Genomic DNA, 21,933 nt, shown 5'->3' with positions numbered 1-21,933 from the left:
CTGACGTGCACCCCCCACGAGCTGTGATTGGTCCGCTTGGTCTGACGCTCAGGGACATTCATATCTAATTCAGATGCTCCAGACAGAGAGAAACCAACTTCAACTCTTCTGCGTATTTCACCAGTGGCAAGACGTAAGGACACAATGTGATTTAGGAATGCATTAAGCTTAACCATCCAACAGGATGTGAACACCGACATGTGACAGCAGTTCTAGCCATTCATGGATGAGCTGATAGAATGGGTGACGCAAGAAGAGGGAGATATACTGGGAGGCTGTGGGAGACATCTTCAGACTGGGGGGGGGAAGAACTGCTCATGTTGTCGTTGTTAAAAAGCAGAAACTGCTTTTTCATTTATATATTTATATACTTACGATGACAAATATAAATGTCATTTAAAACATTCAGCAACTGTTTGGATGTCATCGATTTGATTAAAATAACATCACACAGGCACATATACATGAAATAGAATTCACAAGATATTTATTATGATCTATTTATCATTTTCCATGGTCATCAAGTTGAATGGTGAGAGGAAACTACGCAGAAGAGAGGTGGAAGGATAAAGAAAGTGAAAACATGTTATGATCACGTTAATAATTCAAACAGAATCAAGAGTAACTGAGGAATAAGAGGCAGAGACTCACATGAAAACTTGTCATGAAAACAAAATTACTGTTATTGTTATTCGCTTCCTCCTCTAATGTTATATTGTTGCACCTTCTGGATCAAATACACTCAAACAAGTCACATTTCTGTTTCCTTCAAACAAATAATTCAGACAAAAATACAAACAAATAACACAATAACAACAAAAACAGAGAAAACAAAAATAAAAACTGAATTATCTCATATAAACTTCTACATGTGTGTTAGTAAAGTGGTGTGAGAGCTTCCCTGTGTTTAAAATAAACCTCCACATTACACAGCACTTTGCTAATAAGAGGCGCCATGTTGGAAACACATGACGTCACCAGGGCGGGGTGAAGGAGGCGGTCCCTGCAGCCTCACAGCCGCTCAGCCAATGGGAAGCCACAGTCAGCTTCCACAAACCTGAGTGACAGGGAATTGACCAATGGTGGCACAGCATCCACGGGGGGGGGGCGGAGGGGCTTCACTCCCATATAAACGTCACTGCACCCCCACCGGCTCCATCATATCTTACCTCGACCCCATAGTCGTCGAAGTGTAAGAAGATCTCCACCGTCCATCTTCTTCTTCTCCTTCACGGCTCCTGCTCTACTCAACTCGTCGACATGGTAAGAAGCCTTTAGAGAGAGAGTCTGACTCCAGGTGGGTGCAGGTCTGCAGACAGGGAGGATGGAGAGGATGGAGAGGAGAGAGAGGATGGAGAGGATGGATGGAGAGGATGGAGAGGATGGAGAGGAGAGGAGAGGAGAGGAGAGAGGGGGAGGGGTGGGATGGAGGTGGGAGTCAGAACGGATGAATTTGACTTCATGCAATGTCAAAGCAGCAGATGTGTTTGTGAGACATAGCTGTGGTGTGAGAAGGGGGAGGGGAGGAGGGGGGGTCGGGCTCCGGGGACGTCGCGGAAAGGGGGGGAGGGACACCGGGACAATAGAGGGTCGCACCGCGGACAGAATGAGTCCTAATGGCGGGTTCTCTCCGGTCCCCGGTCCTCCTGCAGCCGCCGCCCCGGTGACTCACTGCACCGGGGGTGGGTGGGGTGGATGCGCAGGAGCGGAGCCCTCCACACCCAGAGGAGGAGGGGGGAGGAGAGGGGAGGGGGGATGGGGATGAGCTAGCGTCATGGTAACGGAGTCAGATGGCGGCTGGTGCAGGAGGAGCAGCGTCTGTTGTTCTTCTTACTGCAGAATCCTGAGGGAACAAAACCGAAACATCCGCTAAATATCATTAAAACTGTAATAATAACCTGAGATCTCAATGTCTGTGATGTCTGTTTTTCTATGAGACGATTCAACTGTCATTATTTATTGAGTGTCAGTTGCTAAGTGAAGGGTTTGACCATAGCAACAGAGAATAAACGCAATGCACCAATCACAGGTTGAGGCAGGGAGCTCGTCTGCCGGTGATTGGCTGCTGCTTATCCAATAGGATTCATGCCGTTAGAAATATGAACACAACTGAAATAGTTTAGCGTTTAACATTAAAGAGACATTTCATCCTCTTATTAATTCTGAAATCACAAAGACGTAGAAGTTTATTGATGCAATTTTATAATTGAAGGCACTCAGGTGTATAACAGGTATTTTCTTCTCTCCGCAGCGTGAGTGCATCTCTATCCACGTCGGTCAGGCCGGAGTCCAGATCGGTAACGCCTGCTGGGAGCTGTACTGCCTGGAACATGGGATCCAGCCGGACGGACAGATGCCCAGCGACAAGACCATCGGGGGGGGAGACGACTCCTTCAACACCTTCTTCAGTGAGACGGGAGCAGGAAAGCACGTCCCCAGAGCCGTCTTCGTGGACCTGGAGCCCACTGTCATCGGTAAACTGCCATGAAATGTAGAAACCATGGTTACTGTGATTTATTAAATCTAACTGCTGAGTAATTTCTGATTTGCTCTGTCTCTTCAGATGAAGTTCGCACTGGAACTTACCGCCAGCTGTTCCACCCTGAGCAGCTGATCACTGGGAAGGAAGATGCTGCCAACAACTACGCCCGCGGACACTACACCATCGGCAAAGAGATCATTGACATTGTGTTGGACAGGATGCGCAAACTGGTGAGAAACTTTGCATCAGTTATACATCTTTCCTAATTTTAACAGAACACATCAAACTAAATCATAATATTGTCTCTCATATTTAATCGGTCTCCCTCTCTGTCTCCAGGCCGACCAGTGCACTGGTCTTCAGGGCTTCCTGGTCTTCCACAGCTTCGGCGGTGGCACCGGCTCTGGCTTCACCTCCCTGCTGATGGAGCGTCTGTCCGTCGACTACGGCAAGAAGTCCAAGCTGGAGTTCTCCATCTACCCAGCCCCCCAGGTGTCCACCGCTGTGGTGGAGCCCTACAACGCCATCCTGACCACCCACACCACCCTGGAGCACTCTGACTGCGCCTTCATGGTCGATAACGAAGCCATCTACGATATCTGCCGCAGAAACCTGGACATCGAGCGTCCCTCCTACACCAACCTGAACAGGCTGATCAGTCAGATCGTGTCCTCCATCACTGCTTCCCTCCGTTTCGATGGCGCCCTCAACGTGGATCTGACCGAGTTCCAGACCAACTTGGTGCCATATCCCCGTATCCACTTCCCTCTGGCCACCTACGCCCCAGTCATCTCTGCAGAGAAGGCCTACCACGAGCAGCTCTCCGTGTCTGAGATCACAAACGCCTGCTTCGAGCCGGCCAATCAGATGGTGAAATGTGACCCTCGCCACGGTAAGTACATGGCGTGCTGCCTCCTGTACCGTGGAGACGTGGTGCCCAAAGATGTCAACTCAGCCATCGCCACCATCAAGACCAAACGCTCCATCCAGTTTGTGGACTGGTGTCCCACCGGGTTCAAGGTCGGCATCAACTACCAGCCGCCCACTGTGGTTCCTGGTGGAGACCTGGCCAAGGTCCAGAGGGCCGTGTGCATGCTGAGCAACACCACCGCCATCGCTGAGGCCTGGGCTCGGCTCGACCACAAGTTTGACCTGATGTACGCCAAGAGGGCCTTCGTGCACTGGTATGTGGGTGAGGGTATGGAGGAGGGCGAGTTCTCCGAGGCCAGGGAGGACATGGCTGCCCTGGAGAAAGATTACGAGGAGGTCGGAGTCGACTCCATCGAGGGAGAAGGAGAGGAGGAAGGAGAAGAATATTAAAAGGGACACACAGGAATTAGTCCAACAGAAAATAAATTGATTGCAATGTGTTCCTGGAATCATTCCAAACAGAAATGTTTGATCAATTACCAGTTTTGCTGCTCAGATTCCTGAAAATGTAAAATTGAGCTTTGTTCAAAAATAAAGTTTCTGTCACATGTAAAGTTGTTTTGCTTTGTTTATTCAAACTAAATAAACTGTATTTTTTGCACAAATTAAAATGAAATAACAGTCATATAAAATGTTGAAAATCAGGTTCAATCATTGAGGTCTTTTCTTTCTGTTCATACATTTTACAGATTATAAAAGTTTGGTAGGATATTTATATCTATGTGTCTATATATATTTATCTAAGTGCTGTGGGAAGAACGGGAACAATATTTTAAAGTGATTTCTAGATTTTATATTTATATATTGTGAGATATGTTGACTTGTGATAAGCTAAATGGACGTGAAATGAAGAACACAATAAAGATCGGCCACCACAAAGTTATACATTTGACTACAAGTTAAGAGACTCAAAGTAGTTGTCAATCAACTCGTTTCCTCGACGTCTTGAGGTGAATTTAACAAATCATTTTGTAAAAGCTCATCATACATTTTGATGTACAAAAACTACAAATAAACATTTAACTCTAGATTTAATGAAATATGTATAGAATTGCCATTTTGCCATACACTCAGTATCCCTACAAGGACAAAATGAAAACATGGTTTCAGAATATTGTCTTTTAAAATAGAATTATATATAAATGTTATAAAAATCTAAAAAAAGAAATTATTCACAACAATATTCAGATTCTCTGTTGTGACCATAGACTGTGACACTGTGCTCAGGTCTTTGCATAATATTACATGTCATTTGGCAGACACTTTTATCCAAAGCGACTTAAGATTAGTGCATTCAACATCTATGAGGGGCTGTTTTTTTTAGGGGTTCAGTATCTTGCTCAAGGACATCGGCATGCAGATGGGGAAGACTGGGGATTGAACCACCAACCTTCTTGTTGGAGGACGACCACTCGTAGGCATTAATAGCCCACCCAGTTCTCCTGTGGCAGGTGGATTTGTTCAGACTGACAGTTCGTTCCTGTGCTGTTGGACTAATCTGAAAACTAAACTGAAAATTTTGAAACATGACTTGCTGACATCATCACTTATAAACTAATTAAAAACATGTTGGAGCTTACTTTTTCTGAAGTGTCTCGTTCTGACTCATGTTTTACTCTATTTGGTTTTTCATTTTGCTCAGAATGCTTTATTCGTCACTCTATTTGTATCTGGATCTGCCTGACTTGTCTTGAGAGGGGTTTGAGAGTCGAGAGCTTTTTTGTTTTTTAAATATTTTTATTAGGAGGTAAGGGACAGTAGAACAGGAATCAATGTCAAGTTTAGATCGAGTATCACATAATCTCTGTACGACAATTAACAATATATAGAGATATTGACACCATAAAAACATTGTGCATCACGATGGGTTAAGAGTAAGATATACAGTCTACCTCCTAGGATGTTTTTCTTAATTTATGGACCACATGAACGTGGTCATGCGAACAATACATTACACAATTCAATGAAAATAATAATAATAATGATAAATAAATAACTGAAAATTCTATTAAGTAATAATTAAGTATTAAAGCTGCACAGTATATATAAATACAAAAAAAAAAATTAAAAATACAAAAAAAAGAATATAGAGTCGAGAGCTTTGAAGGAGAATGTCTAACATGAGTTTTGAAGATGAAATATATTGAAGAGGTAGGGCTCAGTAAGTTCACACGTGATTCCCACTCCTTGTGTAATCGTTGTTTTATTTTGTTTGCTTATTCAATTTAATTTAATTTATGTTATTATTTTGCCTTAGTTAAATAGTGATTTTAATTAAAGTTATATTTATCTTATTTTATTTCTTTTTTCTTGATTTAAATAGTTGTATTTATGTTATTTTGTTTTATTTTGTATAATTTTTTTTTTTTTTTTTTAATTTAGTTTATTTCATTTAAAACCTTGAAATGCGTCACCTCCCTGTGGAAGGGCGTTGTCTGTTTTGTCGGACCAATAGGGGCAGGTCACATGTGAGCCCTGGACCAATCACAGTTGTCCTTTTGTTCCTCAAGCTCAGGCAGTATAAATAGCTCTGTGTGCTGCTGCACTGGCACAGTTGCTCCAAACACAGGACAGATTAAGTCTTGTTGCCAGAAGCAAATCAACATCTCCTCGTTAATTAATCTTCATTGTTCCAGGAAACATGGTGAGTAGGAAAGCTCTTTAAATCATGTGATCTTAGAAATCTGGACTTTAGTTTGACTCAGTTCAAAAGGCAGCTGCAGCTTTAACACAGGACGTGAACTGAATCATCAGAATGTGTTTCTGTGGTCGTAGTGGAGCTAGAACAAGAAGCATCTGAGATTCAAGTGGATCTGGAGAGTCCTGATCCTCCTGTCTGGACCTTGATCCACTTAGAGGAGCTCTCTGGGCTCTCAGCCACCATCAGGCCTGTTTTACCGCCTGGTTCAAACACCTGCTGGGGCTGGATGTTAGACAGAAAGCTCCAGGACTCGGGAGGTAGAAGTGTCCCTGAACTAAGCTGCTGCACCGGGTCCCTCCCTGTCTGTCTGTCTGCCTGTCTGTCTGTCTGTCTCTGAAGTGTCGCAGGCCTGTTGTCTAATCCATCCATTCGGCTTCAGGCCTCAATGACCTCACAACCACCGGCTCTTCAGACTAAACCTCTGAGAAGCTCCTGCTCTTGTTACAGCTCATCTTTCATTATCAATTTGTCTCCAGCTGTGTTTAGTCAATGTCTCTTTCAGATGAAGATTTTCTTTGTCTTCCAAACAAAAGATTTTTCCTCCTCCCTTTAAAGGGACAGTTCACCCCAAAATTTAAATTCTCTCATCATCCACTCATCACTATGATGGAGGATGCGTTAAGCGTTTGAGACCATAAAACGCTTAGGGAGTTTAAGGGCTAAACAGCGTTGCAGCCAATTCCAATACAATTAAAGTAAATGGCGAACAAGCCTTTAATATGTAAAACCAAAAAAAAGTGTATATATAAAACCACTGAAATGCTCCATCCTGCTCCTGTGATGTCATCGAAGTGACTGTAAGCCCGGACATTAAAATACGACTCGAAATGGCATCATTCAGTGTTTTCAGCCTAAATGTCCTCTGTCTGCCTGAAGCACAAGCTCAGACCCTTCACCCCCCCACCCCCCCTCCATCAGCATCAAGGGGGGTAGATGACGAGTGAATTTTCCATTTTGGGTGACCTATCCCTTTAAGCTCATGTCTCACTAATCTGCTGCTGTGTCCATGAAGAGTTGATCTGGTTCAGAGGGTCAACGATGAATGAGCAGCATCTGTCAGGGGATTCTTAATGTAGGGCTGCAACAACAGAAATATTTAATCGACTGTAATCGACTCAAAAATATCTGGCAACTAATCTGGTATTAAAGTGGTCAGGTCTGATATAATGCAAAACACGCAATGCGGCAGCGTCTCCTGAGTGGGGGGGCGGGGTGATACAGAGGAGGCAATTCCTTAAAAGTGTGCGAACAAGTCCTTCAAGAAAACCGTCACCTGCAAACAGTGTGAAGCTGATTTCACGATAACGAGCACTGCAACATTCCATTGGAATGAGAACCTGAGGAGAAAACATGTTGGAGGCATTCTGCTTCTTCATCCTTTTCTTCCGGTTTACTGGTGGAGCGTTAACAGCTTAAAAGTTCAGTGGATAATTAGTGACATCTAGTGGTGAAGTGTCATATTGCAGCTGAATACCCCTCACCGAACCCTCCCCTTCCAAACGTCACAGAGAACCAGTGGTAGACTCTAAAGGTTGAGTTTGTCCAGTCTGAGCTACTGTTAGAAAACATGGCTGCCTCAAATATAAAGTATTTAAATATAAAGTATTTACATATTAAAGGCCCATTCTAGGGTGAAGAAAAATACTAAACATACCTGTGACATAATTTTGACCAGTCATACTTTCACTGTGACGCAAGACTTTTCATATAAGATTATACAACCTCTTTATAATATTCAAAATAATATCTTTGATTCTGTTTGAACTACTTTGTGTTATTGCGTTGTAGATATAGAATTCAGTTTTAATATATTATCTTTCATTCCAGTTTCCCATATACACACTTTAACTGTGACTCGTCATGAATGGAACACCATACTGACTTAATCCAATTTAATTCAAGACTTGCTGATGACGATCTGAAACTGAAATAGGTCGTAATTAAATTGTAGATGTCTGTAATACATATAAAAACTGCATCGTCCCTTTTTGCATTGGAAAGGTTGTAGTCTCTATCTTTTCGTCCGACTATTTATCAATTAATTGAAAAAAAAAAAATCGACAGATTAATCAATACTTTCAGCTCCACTCTATTCATGACGTTCTTCACAACAGCTTCTTTCTTCTTCAGTGCATTAGCTGCAGGAAGCTGGTTGAATAAAATGTCTCTTCTCTCCGCAGCGTGAGTGCATCTCTATCCACGTCGGTCAGGCCGGAGTCCAGATCGGTAACGCCTGCTGGGAGCTGTACTGCCTGGAACATGGGATCCAGCCGGACGGACAGATGCCCAGCGACAAGACCATCGGGGGGGGAGACGACTCCTTCAACACCTTCTTCAGTGAGACGGGAGCAGGAAAGCACGTCCCCAGAGCCGTCTTCGTGGACCTGGAGCCCACTGTCATCGGTAAACTGCCATGAAATGTAGAAACCATGGTAACTGTGATTTATTAAATCAAACTGTTGAGTCATCTCTGGCTTTGCTCTGTCTCTTCAGATGAAGTTCGCTCTGGAACTTACCGCCAGCTGTTCCACCCTGAGCAGCTGATCACTGGGAAGGAAGATGCTGCCAACAACTACGCCCGCGGACACTACACCATCGGCAAAGAGATCATTGACCAGGTGCTGGACAGGATCCGCAAACTGGTGAGTAACTTGATCACAGGAGTTAATTTTCCTAATTTAATTCAAATATTATAACATCTCATATCCTCTCTGTCTCCAGGCCGACCAGTGCACTGGTCTTCAGGGCTTCCTGGTCTTCCACAGCTTCGGAGGTGGCACCGGCTCTGGCTTCACCTCCCTGCTGATGGAGCGTCTGTCCGTCGACTACGGCAAGAAGTCCAAGCTGGAGTTCTCCATCTACCCAGCCCCCCAGGTGTCCACCGCTGTGGTGGAGCCCTACAACGCCATCCTGACCACCCACACCACCCTGGAGCACTCTGACTGCGCCTTCATGGTCGATAACGAAGCCATCTACGATATCTGCCGCAGGAACCTGGACATCGAACGTCCCTCCTACACCAACCTGAACAGGCTGATCAGTCAGATCGTGTCCTCCATCACTGCTTCCCTCCGTTTCGACGGCGCCCTCAACGTGGATCTGACCGAGTTCCAGACCAACTTGGTGCCATATCCCCGTATCCACTTCCCTCTGGCCACCTACGCCCCCGTCATCTCTGCAGAGAAGGCCTACCACGAGCAATTAACAGTGTCTGAGATCACCAACGCCTGCTTCGAGCCGGCCAACCAGCTGGTGAAATGTGACCCTCGCCACGGTAAGTACATGGCGTGCTGCCTCCTCTTCCGTGGAGACGTGGTGCCCAAAGATGTCAACGCCGCCATCGCCACAATCAAGACCAAACGCACCATCCAGTTTGTGGACTGGTGTCCCACCGGGTTCAAGGTCGGCATCAACTACCAGCCGCCCACTGTGGTTCCTGGTGGAGACCTGGCCAAGGTCCAGAGGGCCGTGTGCATGCTGAGCAACACCACCGCCATCGCTGAGGCCTGGGCTCGGCTCGACCACAAGTTTGACCTGATGTACGCCAAGAGGGCCTTCGTGCACTGGTATGTGGGTGAGGGTATGGAGGAGGGCGAGTTCTCCGAGGCCCGGGAGGACATGGCAGCTCTGGAGAAAGATTACGAGGAGGTCGGAGCCGATAGCTTGGGAGAGGATGAGGATGAGGAAGGGGAGGAGTATTAAACACACATGCATTCTGTTGTATTTACCTCAGCATTGCCATTTTGTTCTAAATAAAGTGTTTGTTTAATGCTGTAATGTTTCCTCTCTTTAATTGTTCAAAAACATTCAGTTCAGAGTGAAAAGCTATTAAATTGATCACATCATTATTCGATCAAGCCCCTAAAATACTAACGATTGATGTTGATATGGAAAAGGAAGATCAGCCTGGAGAATGATTAATAGTTTGCTTTAATATCAGTACATTTCACTTTATGTTAACAGGAGAAGCCAGCCTCTATCAATATTGCTGCCGTTGCGTCCTTGTCAGTTAACTGAATTCAACTTAATAATGAAGACATGAGAATAAAAGTTGGTTAACAAGCAGTAGGTCAGTAGCTGTTTGTTGTGTACTGCTTCGTTGGTCATTTGTCTAGTATATGCACTGATGCTTTTATACCATAAGAGTTCCTAAGTCATAACAATATTTTGAAGTTGAACAGGTAACAAGTCTATTCCAAATGTTTTTAATGCATTTGGGCCAAAGTCAATTTTTGATAGTAAATAAAACTGTAAATGGTTTACAAGCAATAGGAAAGTAAAATTGTGTGAGTCTCTATTTGCCTTGTAACACAAAGACACAGAATACATTTATTCAACCTATAGAGAATAAATGGAAAGTGAGCTACTGGTACAGTAGTAGTAAATAAACTGCTATATGAGCAGTGGCATCTCTGCGCATCATTGCTATAAGGAGTTATTCACGATCTTATGTACAATTTAATGCAAAGATAGAAATGTACATTTTTTTATTTGCTTTATCACTGTTTATTTAGACACAGTATCTGTAACTGATACTGGGAATTCAGTCTTGGACTTCTTACCAAGTCATAGATACCAAGATAATGCATAATCGTTTTATCTAACCCTAACCCCAACCAGGAACTGATAGACCTGGAGCTTTTCTTAATTCATTTTGAATCAAACCCCCGAGAGCGAACAAAGTATCGAACAAACTTTCAAAAACCTGTATCTCATTTAATGAATCACAAACAGCTTCGGTTGCCCCCAAACACGTAGGAACTGTGACAGCTGCCTCCAAACAGTGTAGCAACAAAGGCTGCTGCCTCAAACAATGTGGCAACAAAGGAAGCTGCCTTTAAAAAGTTTGGCAACAAAGTCGCTGCCTTCATACATTGTGTCATCAATGGCAGGTGCCTGTATATGTCAGTGGGAGTTCTGTTGAAACCATAACTGCTACTTCGAGCTACCGCTGCCACGATTTGAGCTGCTTGCTCCGCACACAGGACAGATTGAGTCTTGTTGCCAGACGCAAATTAACGTCTTCTCATTATTTAATTTTCAGTGAAACATGGTGAGTAGGAAAACACTTTAAATCATGTAATCACAAATATCAGGAGTTGGTTGGTACAGTTGTAGAAAATAAATTGCTACATGAGCAGTGTAATCTCTGTGCCACAATGTTATAATGGAGTTATTCACCATCTTATGTAGAATAAAAGCCAAGGATATGAATTTTTCGTTTGGTTTATCACAGTTTACTCAAGCACAGTATCAACTGATACTGGGAATACAGTCTTTGAGATTTTGCCTATCCATAGAAGCAAAGATCATGCATATGGGTCTGATAGATGTGGAGCTACAAAGTATCTAATAAATGTTGATAAACCAGTATATATCTCATTGAAGGAATCACAAACAGCTTTGATTGCCCCGAAACACATGTTGCAACTGTGACAGATTTCTCAGATCAGTGTTGCAATAAAGTCCGCTGCCTTTAAACAGTTTGGCAATAAAGTCCGCTGCCTTTAAACAGTTTGGCAACAAAGTCAGCGGCCTATAAACAGTGTGCAACAAAGTCGTCTGCCTATAAACAGTGTTGCAACAAAGGAAGTGGTCTTTAAACAGTGTTGCAACAAAGGAAGTTGCCTTTAAACAGTTTGGCAACAAAGTCGCTGCCATTGAACAGTGTGTGGCATCAATGCCAGCTGCTTTTATATGTTAGTTGCAGTTTCTGTTGACATCAGAAGTGCCTCTACGAGCTAGTAATCTAAAGTGTTCAAGGAATCATGGTGAGTAGGAAAACATTTTAAATCATGTGATCGCAAATATCTGGAGTTTAGTTTGACTCGGTTCAAAAAGCAGCTGCAGCTTTAAAACAGGAAGTGAGCATGGCAACGCCGTTTTACCCCCTGGTTCAAACACCTGCTGGGTCTGGATTTTAGAAAGAAAGCTCCAGGACTCGGGAGGTAGAAGTGTCCCTGAACTAAGCTCCTGCACCCAGACTGTGTCTGTCTTTGAAGTGATGCAGACCCGTTGTCTACTCCATCCATAAGGCTTCAGGCCTCAATGAACCTACAACCAGGCAGATCATGCTTTATTTTCAGAAACAGTCCACAACATGTGATTATTTGCTCGAAGCGTGTTTTTCAGCTAACAAGCCTTTTTTGTCGTCTCCTCAGTACCATAAATAGATAAATGCACGTGGTTAAATAATATATCTCTCTCCACAGCGTGAGTGTATCTCAGTTCACGTTGGTCAGGCCGGTGTCCAGATTGGCAATGCCTGCTGGGAGCTGTACTGCCTTGAACATGGGATCCAGCCAGACGGACAGATGCCCTCCAACAGGACCATTGGAGGAGGAGACGACTCCTTCAGCACCTTCTTCAGTGAGACCGGAGCAGGAAAGCACGTCCCCAGAGCCGTCTTCGTGGACCTGGAGCCCACTGTCATTGGTAAACTGTCATGAAATGTAGAAACCATGGTTACTGTGTTTTCCTTAAATCAAACTGTTGAGTCATTTCTGGCTTTGCTGTGTCTCTTCAGATGAAGTTCGCACTGGATCCTACCGCCAGCTGTTCCACCCTGAGCAGCTGATCACTGGGAAGGAAGATGCTGCCAACAACTACGCCCGCGGACACTACACCATCGGCAAAGAGATCATTGACCTGGTGCTGGACAGGATCCGCAAACTGGTGAGTAATTTAATCTCAGGAGGAGTTCATTTTCCAAATTTTTACTCAAAAATCGTAACATCTCATATCCTCTCTGTCTCCAGGCCGACCAGTGCACTGGTCTTCAGGGCTTCCTGGTCTTCCACAGCTTCGGCGGTGGCACCGGCTCTGGCTTCACCTCCCTGCTGATGGAGCGTCTGTCCGTCGACTACGGCAAGAAGTCCAAGCTGGAGTTCGCCATCTACCCAGCCCCCCAGGTGTCCACCGCTGTGGTGGAGCCCTACAACGCCATCCTGACCACCCACACCACCCTGGAGCACTCTGACTGCGCCTTCATGGTCGATAACGAAGCCATCTACGATATCTGCCGCAGAAACCTCGATATTGAGCAACCGTCCTACACCAACCTGAACAGGTTGATGAGTCAGATCGTGTCCTCCATCACTGCTTCCCTCCGTTTCGATGGCGCCCTCAACGTGGATTTGACCGAGTTCCAGACCAACTTGGTGCCATATCCCCGTATCCACTTTCCTATGGCAACCTACGCCCCCGTCATCTCTGCAGAGAAGGCCTACCACGAGCAGCTCTCCGTGTCTGAGATCACAAACGCCTGCTTCGAACCGGCCAACCAGATGGTGAAATGTGACCCTCGCCACGGTAAGTACATGGCCTGCTGCCTCCTGTACCGTGGAGACGTGGTACCCAAAGATGTCAACGCCGCCATCGCCACAATCAAGACCAAACGCACCATCCAGTTTGTGGACTGGTGTCCCACCGGCTTCAAGGTCGGCATCAACTACCAGCCGCCCACTGTGGTTCCTGGTGGAGACCTGGCCAAGGTCCAGAGGGCCGTGTGCATGCTGAGCAACACCACCGCCATCGCTGAGGCCTGGGCTCGGCTCGACCACAAGTTTGACCTGATGTACGCCAAGAGGGCCTTCGTGCACTGGTATGTGGGTGAGGGTATGGAGGAGGGAGAGTTCTCCGAGGCCAGGGAGGACATGGCAGCTCTGGAGAAAGATTACGAGGAGGTCGGAGCTGACAGCTTGGGAGAGGATGATGAGGAAGGGGAGGAGTATTAATCACAAATGCATTCCCTTGTATTTACCTCAGCATAGTCCTCTTGTTCTTAATAAACTGTTTAATAAAATTGTTTCCTCTCTTAAATTTTGACTGCCTACGTACATCTTTTTTTTGCACACAGCAGAGGATTTGTTACACAAAGCTTTTTAAATGGCTTCGATATCTATAAATGCAAATATCAATCGGGTTTGTAGTTGTAAACGATAACAATCACTGATGCTTAGTTTTACACATATTTATGTTTATTCATACTTCAGAAAACACACAAAAACCTTAATCTAATCTGCCTCTATTTAATAGAGCTGTAAGAATTGAAAATAAAACAAACCAACCTAATCTCTGTAAACTTAATAGCATTAAAGTTTAAAGACTTGGTCGCTATCAAAGGTTTAAATCTGTGATTACCTGAGAGAAAGTCGAAATCCGTTGAGTGGAATTTCTGTTTAAGAAACAAATTGTTGAGAACAAATAAGTCGGTGGACTTATGACCTGACGCAATCCAACATTTGTCTTGTTTTTTTACTCTATTTAAACGTTACACCCCAGCCCGTTCACTCCGCTCTGCTTCGGCCAATCGGCTCGTTGCTCCTTCACTGCTAAACACTCATCAAAATCACGACTGTTTTGTGTCCTGGCTCCTAAATGGTGGAATGAGCTCCCAATCGACATCCGGACATCAGCAAGTTTACACATCTTCCGTGGCAAACTAAAAACATACCTCTTCCGATTATACCTTGAATAAAATTTTAAATAAAATAAATAAATACTAACAATTCTTGAAACTAACAATTTTGTAGCACTTAAATGGCACTTATAGCACTTTGTAGTTTTGCTTTATTTTTGAAGAAATTGTACTTTCTTGATTCTTGTTGTTCTTGGTTTGTACCCTCGGGGTTGAATGCACTTATTGTAGGTCGCTTTGGATAAAAGCATCAGCTAAATGAAATGTAATGTAATGTCTTTGATATTTACCAAACAGAAACATATGATAACGGCCCAAAACCCCTGAAGCTTAATAATTCACCAAGAGTTATGAACAGCTCTGGAGCCCAGACCATATCAGTCCCTTTGCTGCAAAACACACAGCGGATCTTAAATTACCACAAGTAAGGGATGAGTAAAATCTAGACCTCATTCCACCTATGACAGTGGAAGATGTAAGGAAATCAGCAAATATATTTAAGGCTGGGAAATGCCCTGACAGCTTGTTTTCCATGAAGTGAAATTCAGTCTCATTTCATTTAACTTTTGGTCTGTATTTAAGTTGTTTACATGTAGAGCAAAAAACAGCCCAGAACTACTGAACTTTATTGATGGCTTCATATTTCTTACGCCCCTTATCTATTATTTTATTTAATTTTTTTATTTAATTGAATATAAAGAAAAAGATTCTTGTCTGTATTTTTAGGTTAAATAGATGGTTTGGTTTATTTTATTTTCATTTTCTATCTTTTTATTTAGCTTTTTGTTATGTCTGAGTTAAGTGGATTTTTTGTTTGATTCTATTTAAAATAAAATATATTTTTTTATCTCATTCATTAATCTTCTGGTTGTGTTTGAATTAAAAAGTTATTTTAATTAATTAAAAAAAAATGTTTTCAAAGTTATTCAATGTAGTTTTTGTTGTGTTTGAGTTACACAGCTATTCGAATTTTATTTAATTTCGTATTATTACATTTATTTATCTTTACCTATATTTTCAATCTGATTTCATTTTTTTTGTTGTGTGTGAGTTAAATTGTAATTTAATATATTTTCGATTTGAGGTAATATAATCAAATTGTATTTTTAGGTTAAATAGATGGTTTGGTCTATTTTATTTTCATTTTCTATCTCATTTTATTTAGCTTTTTGTTATATCTGAGTTAAGTGATTTATTTGTTTGATTCTATTTAAAATAAAATATTTTTTTAATCTCATTCATTAATCTTCTAGTTGTGTTTGAATTAAATAGTTATTTTAATTTTTTTTTTCCCAATCTAATTCAATGTATTTTTTGTTGTGTTTGAGTTACACAGCTATTCGAATTTTATTTAATTTCGTATTATTCAATTTATTTATCTTTACCTATATTTTCAATCTGATTTCATTTATCTTCTTGTTGTGTGTGAGTTAAATTGTAATTTAATATATTTTCGATTTTAAGTAATATAATCAAATTTATTTCGATTTGACTCAATTCAATTTAATTTAGTTCAGTTCATTTTTTTTTATCTCATTCATTAATCTCCTGGTTGTGTTTGAATAAAAAGTTATTTTAATTAATTTTAAATATTTTTTTTCAACTTATTCAATGTATTTTTTGTTGTGTTTGAGTTACACAGCTATTCGAATTTTATTTAATTTCGTATTATTACATTTATTTATCTTTACCTATATTTTCCATCTGATTTCATTTATCTTCTTGTTGTGTGTGAGCTAAATGGTAATTTAATATATTTTAGATTTTAGGTAATATAATCAAATTTATTTCGATTTGACTCAATTCAATTCAATTTAATTCAAATCAGTTCAATTCAAATTGTTGCACTTTACTTCCGTGTGGAGTTCATGAAGTTTAACATGATGCGCAGTCTGTTTCGATTGGACCAATAGGAGCAGGTCACATGTGAGCCCTGGACCAATCCCAGCCGTCCTTCTGTCCCTGGGGCTCGGGCAGTATAAAGGCCCAGTGTAACGGCTGCACTGGTTCAGTTGCTTCCAACGCAGGACAGATTGAGTCTTGTCGCACGAAGCAAATCATCGTCTCCTCGTTTTTTGATCTTTTCACTGATCCAGGAAACATGGTGAGTAGGACCAACACTCCCTTTACATCGTGTGATCTTAGATAATCCGGAGTTTAGTGACTTTAGCTCCAGAAGCAGCTTGAGAACAGGAAGTGAACATGACGCAGCGAGCGGGTGAAGCGGCAGAAAGTGAGTTAGTGGAGTTGAGGTGGAGCTCGAGCAGGAAGCAGCTGAGATTCAAGTGGATCTGGAGAGTCCTGGTCCCTCCTGTCCGAACCTGGATCCACTTCGAGGATCTTGAGAGGCCTGGTTCCCCTTTCGGACCTGGATCCACTTTAGAGGAGGTCTCTGGACCCTCAGCCGCCATCGGGCCTGTTTTACCGCCGGGTTCCAGCACCTGTTGTTGGGCCTAGATGTTCGAGAGACAGCTCCAGGACTCCGGAGGTGAAAGTGTCCCCGACCTGTCTCCTGCACCCGGTCCCTCCCTGAGAGCAGCCTGTCTGTCTGCCTGTCTGTCTGTGTGTCTCTGACGTGACGCAGGCCTGTTGTCTAATCCACCCATGAGGCTTCAGGCCTCGACCCCCCCCCCCCCCCCCCCCACTACCACCACAGGCCTTTCAGACGACTCCTCTGAGAAGATCCTGCTCTGGTTTCATCTCGTCTTTCATGTTTAGCTCGACTCCAGCTGTGTTGGATCAGAATCTTTTCAAAAGAAGATTTCCTTTGTCTTCACAACGAGTTTTTTTTTTTTTCTTCTTTCGTTCCTCCCTTAACCACATGTCAGAATAATCAGCTGCTCTGTGGTATCTTTGTCCAGGAAGCGTTTCCTGCTCGGAGGGTAAATAATGAATGTACATCATCTGTCAGGTGACTCTAATCGTGATGATCCTCACAAGAGCTCCTTTCTTCTCAGATCAGGCATTAGCTCCAGGACCAGGGCCCATGTGACCACTTTGCTTGAAGCCTGTTTTTTTCCCCTCTTCAGTTTGATAAATGGATAAATGCACGTGGTTGATTTTAATATTTCTTCTCTCCGCAGCGTGAGTGCATCTCTATCCACGTCGGTCAGGCCGGAGTCCAGATCGGTAACGCCTGCTGGGAGCTGTACTGCCTGGAACATGGGATCCAGCCGGACGGACAGATGCCCGGTGGCAAGAAGAGCATCGGGGGGGGAGACGACTCCTTCAACACCTTCTTCAGTGAGACGGGAGCAGGAAAGCACGTCCCCAGAGCCGTCTTCGTGGACCTGGAGCCCACTGTCATCGGTAAACTGCCATGAAATGTAGAAACCATGGTTACTGTGATTTATGAAATCAAACTGTTGAGTCATCTCTGGCTTTGCTCTGTCTCTTCAGATGAAGTTCGCTCTGGAATCTACCGCCAGCTGTTCCACCCTGAGCAGCTGATCACTGGGAAGGAAGATGCTGCCAACAACTACGCCCGCGGACACTACACCGTCGGGAAAGAGATCATTGACATTGTGTTGGACAGGATCCGCAAACTGGTGAGTAACTTGATCTCAGGCGGAGCTCATTTTTCAAATTGACTCAAATCATAACATCTCATATCCTCTCTGTCTCCAGGCCGACCAGTGCACTGGTCTTCAGGGCTTCCTGGTCTTCCACAGCTTCGGCGGTGGCACCGGCTCTGGCTTCACCTCCCTGCTGATGGAGCGTCTGTCCGTCGACTACGGCAAGAAGTCCAAGCTGGAGTTCTCCATCTACCCAGCCCCCCAGGTGTCCACCGCTGTGGTGGAGCCCTACAACGCCATCCTGACCACCCACACCACCCTGGAGCACTCTGACTGCGCCTTCATGGTCGATAACGAAGCCATCTACGATATCTGCCGCAGGAACCTGGACATCGACCGTCCCTCCTACACCAACCTGAACAGGCTGATCAGTCAGATCGTGTCCTCCATCACTGCTTCCCTCCGTTTCGACGGCGCCCTCAACGTGGATCTGACCGAGTTCCAGACCAACTTGGTGCCATATCCCCGTATCCACTTCCCTCTGGCCACCTACGCCCCGGTCATCTCTGCAGAGAAGGCCTACCACGAGCAATTAACAGTGTCTGAGATCACAAACGCCTGCTTCGAGCCGGCCAATCAGCTGGTGAAATGTGACCCTCGCCACGGTAAGTACATGGCGTGCTGCCTCCTGTACCGTGGAGACGTGGTGCCCAAAGATGTCAACGCCGCCATCGCCACCATCAAGACCAAACGCTCCATCCAGTTTGTGGACTGGTGTCCCACCGGGTTCAAGGTCGGCATCAACTACCAGCCGCCCACTGTGGTTCCTGGTGGAGACCTGGCCAAGGTCCAGAGGGCCGTGTGCATGCTGAGCAACACCACCGCCATCGCTGAGGCCTGGGCTCGGCTCGACCACAAGTTTGACCTGATGTACGCCAAGAGGGCCTTCGTGCACTGGTATGTGGGTGAGGGTATGGAGGAGGGGGAGTTCTCCGAGGCCAGGGAGGACATGGCTGCTCTGGAGAAAGATTACGACGAGGTCGGCGCTGATAGTGTTGGTGATGATGATGATGAGGAAGGGGAGGAGTATTAAGCACTTAAACATTCCCTTGTATTTACCCGTGTCATTTTGTTAATAAAGTGATTTGACTCGTAATATTGTTTCCTCTTTCATTTTCTCTCTTATAGATGGATATATAGAATATATTACCACAGAGCCTTTTGTTCTACACATTCTTACATGTAAACTATAATTTGTGATAATTTAAAAGATGTTATTTGCTTTGAAGAGCCGATAATTCTTAAACTCAAACTGTTTCTTCATACTTTAGAAAATGGCCGACTGTGGAAATGCACAACAAACACTCATCCAGTCTTCCTCCATTTAAAAATCCTTGACCAGCATCTTTTGATACGAGTCAACATTATTTGAGAGGAATTTATATTCAAGAAACAATCTGAGGACTTATGAGTCTTTGTAGTACACTTAAAGATGTTAATCTATGAAACAACTGACAAAATTATATTGTGCATATTTTATTTACATTAAATAAATATAAGTGATATAATCCAGTCCACTGACTACCTTTTTAAATGGAAGATGTGTGTGGAAATGCTTTGTTTGCTATAGTTTAGTTCTGATGAGGTGTACATGATGTAAACTGGATTATTGCAGAATTTCACAAAATGGTTTGAAATATGAACCAAGGGGGAGAAGTCCTTCCGCGTTTACCTCTTACCACTATTCATACATGAACTATTTTGTACATTTGTTAAAGCTCACCTCTTTCCAGTGTCCATTTCTTACATGAATTGATATTTTTATTTTAAACATAAACACCCTAACCCACTTGGTTGAGCCACTTGGGGGCAGTGGTGTTCAGCAGCTGATGACTCCATGTTGCATCATGAATTAGTGCAGGTCAGATAAACTCGATTCACTCAGTGACCTCTGCAGCATTTTGTCTCTAAACTTCACTTTCAGAATTAATTTGTATTAATAAAGGTGATGTGTTTCTGCCTGAGAACCAAACAGACGGTGTCCTGGTTAGACAATAGAAGAGGGTGTGGTGTTCACTGTGGACAAGTGGTGTTTCAAAATATTTAGTTCTGCTGTTTCTATACTAGATCTGTAGATAATGACCCAACATGACACTTCTGATGGATTAATAAAACATTACACATTCACAAATGTTGTAAAAGTTTTTATTTAATCTGAGTTTTGTAGTTTTGGCCACGTTCAGCCACACAAACACTTGTGTCAAATTCAGCAATGATATTTGAGTAGATGCAGTAAAACCGACAAAAATGCCTTCTACATTACACTGACCCGTGTGAAAACTAGTTTTTTATTGCACGAGTTAATCTGCCAGTTTGCTGAATGAACTGATACAGAATTACTAGTGGAAAATGTTTTCCAATTATTAAATCGTAGGAGATTTATTAAAGGTGCAGATTGCGGATTTTTCTTATTTCCATGACAACGGTGCATAACCAGTGTGTTCATGTGAAAACTCAGAGGAGAAAAGATTTCAGGTAAGAACCTCACTTTTTAAAATCCCTGTGTATTCACGGCTAAACGAACAACAGGGGAGAGAGCTCCTCTCAATGTAAGACGCGGCGTTAAGGATCCGTCTGTGTTCGTCTCCTCCAGCTCTCGGTCACGAGGTCATCTGACTAACTCCTTTGGGAAATAAATAAATTCAGGGTTGCATATTATCAGAATATTTTGAACGTTGAAAAGATGTGCACTTCAAAATGGTACAAAAACACAGACCCATCCACACAAAGTGCCCTCATGCGTACAAAAGTTGATGTTTGGCTCTAAAAGCACAACAGGCCCTGAATATGAAGCAGTGGAAGTTCTCTACACTGGAACATACGTGACAACACTTACAGGCAAACGCTTCATCCCATCCCACCTCCTGCTGCTGCGTCTGTATGAATATGATTCTCTCGACTAAAGCAAACATGCTACAACATACAGCCTCCATGTTCTGCTCCCTTATCCTATTGCAGAACCGTCCCAACTCATTTAAAACCTCCTGTGTGCGTAGCAGCAGTGCACAACACACACTGTGACAGCACATTCACAGAAGCAGTGAAACTCACTGACCTTCCTGTTTCCTTCTCTTACCGCTGCTCGGCTCCCGGACCCAAGCAGCAGCGTGACGGAGGAGGCAGCGAGAACAGAATCTTTCACAGTGTCGAACACACACGGACTCAAATACAGATTTTTTTTGCAAATAAAAACTCCTGATGCTTTGGAGTCTTTCTTAAGACAGTCAAGAGCAACAGGGCGGAAAACAACAACTTTACAGAACATCAGATTCAGTATGCAGCAGTATTTGACACACACACAGGTTTCTTAAACACGTTTCAGCCTCCTACTTAACGAATCCTCCTCGGCTGCTCAGACAAACCGTGGACAAAGCAGGTGATTCAAACAACATTATCACCTTTAAATCCTCCACACGTCCGCTGCAGGTGGAGAGAATATTAAGTCCGTGTATGTGAGCAACGTTCCTGCAGCTGGCAACTACAAACCTGTGACAAAACATAACTATCATCCACCAGGACCACGCCCCAACAATAAGTGATTCAAAGGTTTGAATGGAAATCGATATAGGGATGAAGGGAGGAGGATGAAGGGATGAGGATGAAGGGATGAAGGGATGAGGGAAGGAGGATGGGCCTTCTACTTTTCTCTTTCTCCAGGAGGGTAAACAGAGGGATGCTGTGACGTGTGAACCAGGTACATGTTGACGGGTGACTACAGGTGGAGGCGTGGCCCTGCTCCTGAACCTAAGTTCACTAGTTAACTTACTCGTTAACTTCATTAGTGAATTTTAAAAACCTTTTATTTCTTTTTCTTTGTGTCACCCTG

General features: G+C 43.6%; 4 protein-coding genes across 4 annotated transcripts; all 4 read left to right on the top strand.

The window, feature by feature from the left end:
- The first annotated feature begins 2,251 nt into the window (after positions 1-2,251).
- LOC133004816 (tubulin alpha chain) lies at positions 2,252-3,802 on the top strand. The gene is made up of 3 exons (XM_061074339.1): positions 2,252-2,474; positions 2,564-2,712; positions 2,822-3,802. The coding sequence occupies exons 1-3, from the start codon at positions 2,354-2,356 to the stop codon at positions 3,800-3,802; spliced, it is 1,251 nt and encodes a 416-aa protein (XP_060930322.1). The 5' UTR covers positions 2,252-2,353.
- A 2,248-nt stretch (positions 3,803-6,050) lies between these two features.
- LOC133004794 (tubulin alpha-1C chain) lies at positions 6,051-9,815 on the top strand. Its single transcript, XM_061074313.1, has 4 exons — positions 6,051-6,056; positions 8,294-8,516; positions 8,607-8,755; positions 8,835-9,815. Exons 1-4 carry the CDS (start codon positions 6,054-6,056, stop codon positions 9,813-9,815), a joined length of 1,356 nt encoding a protein of 451 aa, XP_060930296.1. The 5' UTR covers positions 6,051-6,053.
- Positions 9,816-12,412: 2,597 nt separating this feature from the next.
- LOC133005608 (tubulin alpha chain-like) lies at positions 12,413-13,849 on the top strand. The gene is made up of 3 exons (XM_061075347.1): positions 12,413-12,548; positions 12,640-12,788; positions 12,872-13,849. Exons 1-3 carry the CDS (start codon positions 12,428-12,430, stop codon positions 13,847-13,849), a joined length of 1,248 nt encoding a protein of 415 aa, XP_060931330.1. The 5' UTR covers positions 12,413-12,427.
- A 2,684-nt stretch (positions 13,850-16,533) lies between these two features.
- On the top strand, positions 16,534-19,203 carry LOC133005607 (tubulin alpha chain-like). Its single transcript, XM_061075346.1, has 4 exons — positions 16,534-16,636; positions 17,616-17,841; positions 17,932-18,080; positions 18,160-19,203. The coding sequence occupies exons 1-4, from the start codon at positions 16,634-16,636 to the stop codon at positions 19,138-19,140; spliced, it is 1,359 nt and encodes a 452-aa protein (XP_060931329.1). The 5' UTR covers positions 16,534-16,633; the 3' UTR covers positions 19,141-19,203.
- The last annotated feature ends 2,730 nt before the right edge of the window (positions 19,204-21,933 follow it).

The sequence above is a fragment of the Limanda limanda genome, chromosome 7 (assembly GCF_963576545.1).
Source record: "Limanda limanda chromosome 7, fLimLim1.1, whole genome shotgun sequence".
NCBI lineage: Eukaryota > Metazoa > Chordata > Actinopteri > Pleuronectiformes > Pleuronectidae > Limanda > Limanda limanda.
Note: the sequence above shows the minus strand (reverse complement) of the source record. Positions and strands in the feature narration are given on the sequence as shown.